At 36.9% G+C, this 12,018-nt stretch overlaps 1 protein-coding gene across 1 annotated transcript in view; it reads left to right on the top strand.

Moving 5' to 3' along the window:
- The window catches only part of NELL2 (neural EGFL like 2), a 126,261-nt gene that overhangs the window by 22,989 nt on the left and 91,254 nt on the right, over window positions 1-12,018 (top strand). Inside the window, exons 4-9 of the mRNA XM_063134813.1 lie at window positions 2,103-2,276; window positions 2,441-2,537; window positions 6,704-6,776; window positions 7,019-7,101; window positions 9,702-9,830; window positions 10,589-10,691. Coding sequence (XP_062990883.1) covers window positions 2,103-2,276; window positions 2,441-2,537; window positions 6,704-6,776; window positions 7,019-7,101; window positions 9,702-9,830; window positions 10,589-10,691 — 659 coding nt within the window. The remainder of the gene's footprint in view (window positions 1-2,102; window positions 2,277-2,440; window positions 2,538-6,703; window positions 6,777-7,018; window positions 7,102-9,701; window positions 9,831-10,588; window positions 10,692-12,018) is intronic.

Below are 12,018 nucleotides of genomic sequence, written 5' to 3' on the forward strand. Positions count from 1 at the left end.
GACCAGGCTGGTTTCTTACCACTCATTTTTAAAAGGAAAAAACAGCAACCACACCTATTTTTTAAAATTCATTTGAGGGATATGTTTGAGTTTCCAGAAATATTTAATAATTCTTAACATCATATGTAGTGGAAATGTTTTCAAGCACTTAAAAGATACTTAATTTGTATTCTTATTAACTACTTTCTTAATATGGAACAACTTCAAGCATTTTTTTAAAAGCAGGTGATTAAGCTGATTGATGGCCTGCCATATTTGTCATTATCATCTGGAGGTTAAGCTTCACTTAATTTTAAATGTGTGGGAATGCAAAAATGAATGTTGGGAATAAGAAGTAAATTATTCTACATAAAAAAATTCACACAAGCAAACAACTTTGCTACTAATTAGTTATATATACTAACTAATAAGCAAGTGCATGAAACCCATCAAGTGCATGAAGTTTCAGGAGTTAATGAGAATTTGCCAATGCAAGAGGGACAATTAGTTAGAATTGTAAGTGTCCGAATTTAATTTTAGAAAGTAAATATCTAGCTCTCATGATTGCAATGCATAGTTGAAAATGTAATTCATTAGGGTTTGAAAGGATGCTGAAAAATATTGTTTCATTGACAAAAATTCGCCATTATATCTAATGACAGACTCTGGCCATAGCTAGACCTAAGGTTTATCCCTGGATCATCCAGGGGTCAAACCTGTTCATCTAGGTGACACACAGGGGATCCAGTGCTCAGGCAGGGGCGAACCCTGGATGATCCCAGGATAAACCTTAGGTCTAGCTGTGGCCCATGTTTACATTTGAGGCTAAATAAGAGTTTAGAACAAGAATATGTAGAATAGTTCTCCCTACTGTAGTTTGGTATATGCTAGGCTTGTGAAGTGCATATGTTATAGCCTTTAAATAGAATTGCCCATCACTTGCAAAAAATGCCTATTACATAAGCTGAAACCACTTAAAGTAATAACATCTTTTGTTCAGTAACTGGATAAAATTTCAGTCAATTTCACAAAAAGGAAGCCACATCTCTCCATGTAATGTAGCTTTTAGAAATTGTAGCAACTGGATGGCACATTTGTCTAAAGTGAATAACCCCATTCTTCAATTTGTGAAATAGATTACTTATACTACCAAAACTGTGTAACAAACAATTGTCATAACAAACAAACATTTCTACTGTCCTGAGTGTAAGCATTTTGTTAAGTACTTATTAGGAATAATAAATGTTTCTTCTAGAGAGTTACTTATGTACTTTTTCACCAACTGGAAACATGATGTTATTTGCTTATTTGTTAGTTTCAATTGTTCCAAATCAACACATGGGCATATGGGATGGAGTTGGGATACAAGACATCTATGAAGAGTTCTAATTTGTCCATACATACTTCATGGTTATGATAACAGATATTGCAAAACAGTTTCAGCTTGAATAAATATGTACACTGCTTTTTTTACACTGTACTTTACAAGCGTGTTTAGTAAACCCTTGCCCTCCTGAAATGCTTCTTTTACCCTTTTGCCAATGAAACAACAAAAAGATTTTCTTGGCCACAAAACAGTGAATTACTGGATATATTTTATTGCTGACTTCAGTTAACTGCTTTGTTACTGTAGTGACTGAAGTGCCTTGGAACACCTTGAATGTTGCAAGTGCAATTTCACCAGGTTTGTAAAAGGAAAAAAGCAACAAACCCCAACAAAAATACCTGATCCTTCCTGATAGCTTTTGGGAATATTTCTTTGTGGAGTAGAAAATGCAGAAATGAAAGAAAAAAGCATAATGAATTTCCTTTGCAAAGAGGAACTATTTACTTTTAGGAAGCACAATTTGCAATGTTTTGCCACTTTCCTGATGAAGTAGAAGAAGATATATCTATAACTTTTGGTGTCATTTCCCAAGTACTCCATTATTCTAAGCAGTTCATTATTCTAACCAATTTTGAGAAGAGAACCTTTCACTAGAATTCTCAATCTTAAGCATGCAGAATTTGCATTACCTTGAACATATGCTAAATCTTCTTCCAGTTCTATTTATAAACAAGGATGAATTCTGTTTCCTCACTGTTAACATTATTTCCTGACTTAATGCTCATTTCTGGTGCAGGTACTTGGAACTAGAAAGCAGCGGCCATAGAAATGAAATTAGATTGCACTATCGTTCAGGAAGCCATCGTTCACATACGGAAGTGTTTCCTTACATTTTGGCAGATGACAAATGGCACAGACTTTCTTTAGCAATCAGTGCTTCACACTTGATTTTGCATGTAGACTGCAATAAGTAAGTGAAGACTTGATGTTATATTAATAACTTGGAGCTTCAACATTCTAGAACATCTGTGTGTGGAACTAAAGTATCTTCTTCTTCTTCTTCTTCTTCTTCTTCTTCTTCTTCTTCTTCTTCTTCTTCTTCTCTTTTTGCCCATGCTTTCTGTTTAAAAACAGAATTTATGAGAGAGTGGTGGAAAAGCCCTATATGGATTTACCAGTTGGCACTACATTTTGGTTGGGACAAAGGAATAGTGCACATGGCTACTTTAAGGTATGTTTTTCACAAGAATTTTTTTTTAAAAAAGAGGAATTTAGGTAGAAATGATCTTCTAGACAAAGCAATGTATATATTGTAGAAGGTCTATCACATGAGTGAATTTGGAAAATTCTTGTCTCTGGTGGCAAGACATATAAGACACATTCTTTCACTGGTTTGATTGTTCAGTTACAGTTTGATAATGCAGTGTCAGCACAAAAGAGTACATCTGATGTCTCTTAGATGTTTTGTAGTGTTACATCTCAAAATGGTACTTGAACGCTATGGCACATTTTGTTGCTAGGTCTTGTACATTTGTAATGTTTTTTGAACTTTATTTTGCTCTCTGCAAGTGCAATATGATGACTATAAATATAAGGGTGTCTAACCTGAAAGTGCACATCATGTATTTGGCCAGGAAAACAGCACCTCTGGTGTGTAACAGTGTGTCTACAGTGTTGGTTGGTTTCAACATCTATGCAGTATTATGCATATAAACTACACATGAGATAAGATTATATACTCCATCACTATCCAACCCAGTACTTTGCATTTGGCAAGGTGACAAAGCCAGAATTTAAAGAGATAATGAAAGACAAGAGAAATAGAGCAATTTGGAAACCCGTTTAGGGAAAAATGTACTTCTGTAAATGGAAATATGTTTCTCTACTGCATAGAGAATTATATCAAGCAGCTGAGAGATGAAATGCACTGGCATGGAAAGAGTTTGTAGCTTACATTGGACATGTTAAACTTGCAACTTTCTATGGCAGGAAACACCATCACTGGTGTTTGTGTGATGTTTTGAGATGGTCACCATAGCCTTCATGAAATTCTTTGTATTTATTTGATTTGATTTGTACCCCACTTTTCTACCAAAAAATGGCAGTTAAGGCAGCTGTAGAAGGAAATGAAGTATTCTTGATTTAAAGTCATACACCCATGAGCCTGTTGAGGGCAAACAGAGTAAATGAGACACCAGGCAAGATAGAGAGGATGCTTGTGGAGCGGGAGGGCAGGGAAAGATCAGTTTTCTGAAACTGGTGGCTTCATGCATTATTGGTTGGGTAGAAGTTACCATGTCAAAGAGGTCACACAGTCTAGGTGTGGTCCTGAAAAATGAGATTGTGGCATTTGTGGCAGCGATCAGGATCAGTTTTTATTATCTACTTCTGATATATAGGCTGCACCCCTTCCTAGGGGACTGTGATCTTATCATGATCATCCATGCTATCGTAAATTATAGAAATTATTATGAGAATGTGGTCCACGTAAATGATTCAAAGAGCTTCAGCTATTGGGTGGTATAGGAATTTAATAAATAAAATAATAATAAGCAAACAAACTTTAAGTGGTACGGAATGCTGCAGCCTGCTTTCTAACAGGTGTAGGGAGGTGGGAGTATATATATATATAATATAAACAGATCTCTGTTTATATATCTTTCCTGATTAGCTTCCAGGTCCAGTTCAAGATTTTACTTCTGACCTTTAAAGCCTTTCATGGCTTCAGACTTTCATACTTCAGAGAAAACCTCTCCCTCTGGAGTTCTAATTATATATTATTGAGGAAAATATGTACATTCTGCTTCTAAAGTAATCCATAGTTAGTAAAATGGATCATTTCCAGTTGGCATACTTGCATCTCTCCTTAGTAAGCCTTCTGCTACATTAAACTGTGTAAATGTCATTCTCTAAGTTAATAGTGATACTTTTAGAACAGGCATACCATATTAAAATTCACAACAGACTTGTGTACTGCCTGCCCACATAGATATCCCACCCTCTCCATATGGCCAATTCAGAACTGGTGTGTTACTCCCCCATCATGGACAGTATGCAGTTACAAGGAAGAAGTGAACTTTCCATCTCTCCAGTAATATTCCTGTATGAGGGCAGCTTTCCAAAACCTGTGTCCCCCACACCCCGATAGTTTGGATTGCCACCTCCCATCTGACCCAGCCAGTATGTTGGGAATTGTAATTCAAAACTTCTGGAGGAACCAAGGTGGTGAAAACTGAAATAGAGTGAGCTAGGATCTTGTAGAGTGACTTCTTTTAGGTTGCCTTTTTGTTTCTTTCTGTGTCTTTTCGTTTGTTTTCAATTTTCTAGCACACTCTAGTGGCCAGAGGTAAAAGATAAAAAATATTACACTGAGAAAAAATGACCACAGAGGGTTAGAGATAAGAAGGCTGAAGACAGAAAAATCCCATCTTCCTTCAAATGTTGGGCTTGAGGTAAGGCACTGGAAGGCTAGACCTAGGAGGGTACACCCAACAGCTAAGAGAGTTTTCATTTGACCTCTTATCTTTCTGCAAGCTAGTAAACAAAGATTGGGGGAAGAAACACAGTAATGAAACTGATATTTCCCCTCAGTGAAATTGTGAATATAGAATTAAATGCCCATTAGCGATAAAGAAAGTATATAGTATACCCAATTGCTTTGTAGGATGTATAGCCATTGTTATAAACTGTAAAATATATAGGAAAGACAGGTTTCTTTATCTTTGGGGCTGGAATGCCAAGGCAGTATATATTTAATTGATCAGAATATGAATAAGGGAGCATATTTGCCTACATGGCAATCAGGGCCTGCTGCTTACAGGCACTTGAAAGAAAGTTACTTTGTAGGACTGATTTAACTCTTTGGCTTACTTATGTATTGTTTTTGTAGAAGGGTCAAAGTACTCATAGAAAATACCAAGAAATCAGAAGACTGATTTGGGACTAGGAATTGATGTAATGTTCAATCACTTGGAAAATGGTTACATAGCTAAGCTATTGTTGGTCTAGCTGGGGAGATGGAAAGTGTACTTGATTGCTGGATGCAAAGCATCTGTCAATACTTCCTTCCCTTTCTGGTATCCATAAGGAAAGTCAACAGCCCACCAGCTCCAGGTTCACCCCTCTGGGGATGAATTGCTACATTCAGCTACATCACAGTGACTTTTGCTACCTGATGGTAACAAAAACTACTTGCATATTTTAAAAGTGTGAAAGATAGTTGAATGAACTGGCCCTTAAGTATTGTTTTAAATGGACCTGTGTATACATAACTCTCCAGACATCCACTCTTGTCACATTTTGTTTCATTCCATTTCATTTATGTACTTCAATGTCCTGGCTTTTAAACATATGTATGCTTCTTCCCCCTAATTAAAAGTCTTATATTTATTTGTATCTGTGAAATTCTGTCCAATTAAATTCACTTACTTAAGTCTCATTAATTTTAGTGTGTCTACTTTAAGTATGACTAAATTTTGATCCAATCCATCCATACATACACACAAACACAGAGAGAATGTTTTGTGCATTTTTATGGAACAGGGATGTCATTTTAAAAAGAAATGGGCCAGCAAGTTTAGCTTCTAATAAAAAATAATAATCAGCAAACACAATTGGCAAGACATATAGGTGAATGTATAGGTACACTCAAATTCACCATTTAAAATAATTGAATAAGAGGCGCAAGGCAATGAAACTAGAGTGAGATTACTGTTCAGAGCTATAATACAAAATCTCATGCTTTCTTTTAATGATTTAGAACCTTCTGTGAACTCCCACCCTCCCCAAACAAAACCATTCTAGGATGTAGAAACTGTCACAGAGCATGTATACAGTATTCACTGCACCAGATTTTTGCACAATTATCTGGCTGATGAGGCCCTTGGTGATTTGGTGTAAAACTACTACCATGAAAAACTACTGCCTAAATCACATTGAAATTAATGGAAATTTTGCTGTGAACCCTATAGCTGTGGCTCGTGCTCTCATATTTTATTTAAATGAGTGTCTCAAAACTCAGTGGAACTGCAAATTATTTTAAAATGGCTTTTAAAGGTCACTTGAAACTTTTGCTTTGGTGACTAAATAAAAATAACAGTGAATTCACAGCAACCAGCTTCTTACTGCTTAATTACACCTTGACATTTAATCTTAAGTCTCTGAAAATGGTCGAATGCATGTGTGTATCAGCATGTACATATATGGCTATTTTCCTTCTTCTCTACTTTACTAATGCTACAGTGCATGAAAATAAGAGATAATGATTTCATACAAACTGTTTTGTGGGGGGAAGTATAACTATTCTGTGGACTAGAAGGTTTTACATGAAAATTCTTGCTTTGGAATATTATTTGGACAGGATAAATATATAACCTTTCTCCCCCTACTTGCACACAGGGCATAATGCAAGATGTGCAATTACTTGTCATGCCTCAAGGATTTATCTCTCAGTGCCCAGATCTTAATCGCAGTAAGTCTGCTAGTTCTTATACCATAAAATACAATGTGGTGCATTTGTTGAATTTTTGTCTCTTAAAATGTATTGACTATCAGCTAAAATCTGATAATACTTACAGCATAATCCTATGCACATCTATTCAGATGTAAATCCTATTAAGTTCAATGAAACTTACTCCCAGGTAAGTGTGTATACAATTGCAGCCTTAGCCTAATAGAAGTACAATGTGACAAATGCAATGTTTGTAATTTCAGCCTGCCCAACATGCAATGACTTCCATGGACTTGTACAGAAAATTATGGAACTGCAAGATATTTTAGCAAAAACCTCTGCAAAGGTAATGAATTTCTCAGAAGTCTTTTTTTTTTTTTTTGGTGGGGTGGGTGGGTGGGCGGTGTGTGTAGGTTGTAGAGACATGTATGTATATTTTTAATGGATAGTTGTATAACACTTCTGTTAGCTTTTATTGGTTCTTTGAATCGAATACTGAATCAAAATCCTTGAGAAAGATATAGGCCATAAATGTTCAAGATCGATCTCTTAGATCAGTTATTCCATTAATCTGAATATTTTTTTATTATTATTTATTTATAACATTTGTATACCGCCCCATAGCCGAAGCTCTCTGGGCGGTTTACATAGGAAAATTTTGAGCACAGTCCTCTATATGACTACTCAGATGTAAACCATATTGAGTTCAATATGGCTTACCCTAAGGTAAGCATGCATAGGTTTACAGCCTTAGTGGTTCAGAATGGTTATTGGATTGGGATTCATGTCTGAACGCTTTTCTAAGCATGGAGCAAGAACTATTAACAAGTCTCTCATCCATTCATTACCATCTTGCATCAAAGTTTTTGCTATCAAACATCTTTGCTGTGTGAAAGAAATGGTGTGATGGCCTGTTTTTTTTTTTAAAAAGGGAATAGAGTACATGTCTTTAAATAAGCTTTAGGCACTGGTTTGATAGGAGGTTGGATACTGCTGCATTGCTTTTGTTTGGAGTTACAGGTTGATAATATTACAAGGCTAGCATGATTCCTTTCTTGTACAACTGAGGCTAGTATTGCCAAGAGAAAAACACTGTTAATTGCTATTAATGAAACAAATGACCTATTCAGTATCGAATGTTTTGAAGACGTTCACTCTATAAAGCATTTGTAATGATTAATGCTGCTTTGTGTTATCTTTGAGTATCGCAACATGGGAAGATCACAAAAACATTTCAAGCTACTCTGGAAATTCTTTGTCATCTTAGATTGTTAGTGTAGTACTCAGCATTACTAGAAGGTATATTATTGTTTTAATAATTTTAATACATATTGGGTACCTACAACTACATAATTTTGTCACAAAAAATATAAACCAAAAATTTTCAAAGTACAAAAAGTTCTATTGTGGAAGAAGGGTTGTATCCAACATTAGTCTAACTTGAGTCCCATTCATTTCAACGGGTCTGCTCTAAGATTGGAAACAACACATAACTCCTTACTTTACATTCCAAAATGAATGTGTTCAAAAACATCTCTGTAAGATATTATATATATATATATCTTCTCACTATTCTATCAAACATAGTCATTCAGTTTTTGTAGTCATAAAAAGAGCAAACATTATAATTGATTTTATTAAATTGATTTTATCATCAACATTTCTAGGAAACATGGCAAGAACATGTTTTCCTTGTCAAACATAAGGAAGTATTAGCACATAACATTAGTCGGAATACATATAAATAAAAAATCCATGTGTGGCTCAATCCTATTTTAAAGAGGAAGTCTCACGGATTTCAAGGCAGCTTACTTCCAAGTAAGCATGTACAGAACAGAAGACATAGGACTTAGCTAGGTGATGGGTTAGCCCGGGCTGATACCTGGGATCGCCCCTGTGCATCCAGATGACGCACATGGGATCGCTGGCTCAGGCAGGGGTCAACCCTCCCTTGCCCCGGGGTAACAGGCACCGCTTTTGGCCTGATATTTCCCGTGGCCTCAGGCTGAGCCCGAGACCGTGAGCGTGTAGACCATTCCGCCACTTTTCCAGGCTACCACAATTACTCACGAGTAGCTGGGAAAAGCGGCGGATGGGGCACAGCGCTCCTCAGGAGTGCTGCGGCCAACAGGGCTGAGGGTAAGGAGCGGGGAAAGCTATTTTTTTTTTTAAAAAAAAACTTACCTGAGCGCACAAGTGTTTGTGCTCATGGCCCCTTTAATACAAAAAAATGACGGATGCGATGGGGTCCTTTCTTGACCTCGTCGCACCTGAGGTGTAGACTACCTCGAGAGCCCACGATAGTTGCGTCATGGGCTCTCCCCTCCTCACCACCGGATTATCAAGTAGGTCTAGCAAAGGCCTAAAGCTGCAATCCCACACATACTTACCTGAGAGTAAGCCTATGAGTAAGCCACACAATGGGACTTACTTCCAAGAAAACACAAATAGGATTGCAGTGTTAATTATTAATCAATAGGAAAACTAAAGATACTTGTAATTCGACCCAGCAATCTGCTATGAATATATATGGGCACACTGATATGTGCATGGAGCTTCCATCCACAATAGCTTTCCCATTCGATCCAGAGAAGAAAGCAGATTGATATGCTCAATCCTTACTTGCTTCCATTGGAATGAATAGAGCAGTCCATGAGCATAGGAGAATCCAGGAGAACTCATTTCCCTGGACTGAGGCATAAAATTGTAAAGACATTCAGCAGTTGTCACAACAGTATTCCACAGCTCCTGAAAAAAGCCTTGCATGAATTCTTCAAGTGAAATGAATTATATTTCAACGTTGCATTTTTCATCCATTAGTGTCTGGATAATCCTTTTTCTACTTCATCCGTGCTTTGATGATATGGGATGGCTTAAATTGTTATTGTAGTTTTAGGTAAACCTTTCTACAGTTAACAAGTCCCTCTCTGTGAAATATATACCCAGCTGTCCCGAGCTGAGCAGAGGATGAATAGGTTGGACCAGTGCTATTGTGAAAGAACCTGCACTATAAAGGGTGCCACCTACAGAGAATTTGAATCTTGGACAGATGGCTGTAAGAACTGCACATGCATGGTATGACTGTAAATTGAGTATTAATTCTGCTAAAAAAAGGGTATCCATTTTGGATATGAAACTCTCACAAAGTTGTGAGATTAAAAAAATGAGTAAAGGAAGGAATTCAGTATGGATTTTATACTTCACAGTAATCTTCCAATCTGAACAATTGACAGAATGTAGTAGCAAACACACACACATACAACAACAACCTTTTAGCACAACGTTGTATTACTGTCACTATTTATATAATCCAATGTGCAAGGGGTGTCACATTAATATGGGTCCAGGGACTGGATTGCTGTCATAATCAGTCTCCCCATGGACCAAATGATATCAGGGGTGGGGTGTCATCTGTGATGTAAGTTGGAGTCTCTGGCTGAAACACTAGCCTGAGCTCCTCCAGCCAAAGCCTCTGTCAGAAAGCTTGCTTCACACCTAGCTGGAGCAGACAAAAGGCCAAGTGGAAAGAAGCCCACCCTGGTGCTGGCTTTGCTGCTCCATTGCCTTCAGTGCTGCTCTGTTGCCTTCAGAGCCATGAAACAGGGGCTAGATGGGCCAGCCTAGGAGGCCAAATGGTCTGGAGGTTCCTAATTCCTGCATTATACACCTATCAGAAATCTATGCAGTTTATTTTTAATCAAGAGAAGAAAATGGGATTATGGCTCCTTTTGGCATGTTATATATTTTTTAAAGAAACCCATGACTTAAAATACTTACATATGTTAGCAAATTCAGTCAAATTATTATTAAAAAAAAACTTTCTTTCTTTCTAGAATGGTACCATCCAATGTGAAGCGCTGATATGTCCACATTCTGATTGTCTTCGTAATTCTGCTCCTGCATATGTTGATGGCAAGTGCTGCAAGGAATGCCAACGTAAGTGTTTATTATTTGTAGAATGCTTTATTCAGCATTATAAATTGTGCACTTTCCCATTCATCTGTTTCCACCGTACTTTTGACATGATCCATCCAAAGGTAAGTTTTTATCCTGTTTAAGCCGTTGGTTAAATATAAGACAATTAAAGCATGGACTTAACTAATTAAATTAAAATCAATTGGATTTGTGCTTGACTTTGGCTGGATCGTGACCATTATTATATCCTCCATTTTTTTGTATTAAATCAACAATTAAAATCTGTATGGATTATGGGAAAACACGATTTCAGACCACTAGGAATTAAGTGCACTATTCACAGAGTTTCTGTATTGGGGTGGGTGGATTGAGGAGTAATCAGACTGGTGTTCAAATGTGAGATCTGTTAGCAATGCCATCTTCCTAGATGTTGCATTCAGTGATAGAGATTGCAGCATTGTTGATTTCAGCTATGCTTCTGACAGGGCATGTGTTCAAAATAACAAACATCTTTTGCCATCTGGCTTTTCCATTAAGTGTCTTCCTATAGCTCAGTGGTTCTCAACCTTCCTAATGCCGCGACCCTTTAATACAGTTCCTCATGTTGTGGTGACCCCCAACCATAAAATTATTTTCGTTCTTCTCTACACGATCCATTGTCATGGGATGGTTTGCTAATGAAAATAATACATAACAATAGCTTTAATAATACAAAAGATGATACATGACATAGTTCAGTCAATACAGTTTCCTAAGACCATCGGAAATATGTGTTTTCCAATGGTCTTAGGCGACCCCTGTGAAAGGGTCATTCGACCCCCAAAGGGGTCCCGACCCACAGGTTGAGAACCGCTGCTATAGCTGCTAAATATGGGAATTGATGCAGTGAATGCTGACACTTTCTTAAAGGAAGTTGTCCAGATAACACAAAACACAGATGCTTGTCTGGCCATAGTGGTTTTTATATATTTAAGTAACAAAACAAAATCAGGTTCAATTTCCACTTCTTGCAGTCATTACATTTAGCCCAAATTACCCATATGCAATATTCCTAAAACTCTAGCAATAAATATTCAGGCAGTAATGATAATTACCCTTGGAAAAATGTTTCTGCTATCACCTTGGTCAGTATAATAATTTATTTTACATGGAAAATAGAACTGCAGACACTTTTGCTTTGAAGGTTTAAACATGTTAAAGAAGCACAGGAGTGTCCCTTTAGTTAAGGCAAGTTGCAAAACAAACAATGTTCTGCCATTGTGAGCTTCAAAATTCTATAGCTTATAACAATTACAATCATTGAGATAATAACTTGAACTTGCATCCATGATTTACCTCATCAATTCTT

The sequence above is a fragment of the Elgaria multicarinata genome, chromosome 9 (genome assembly GCF_023053635.1).
Source record: "Elgaria multicarinata webbii isolate HBS135686 ecotype San Diego chromosome 9, rElgMul1.1.pri, whole genome shotgun sequence".
Taxonomy (NCBI): domain Eukaryota; kingdom Metazoa; phylum Chordata; class Lepidosauria; order Squamata; family Anguidae; genus Elgaria; species Elgaria multicarinata.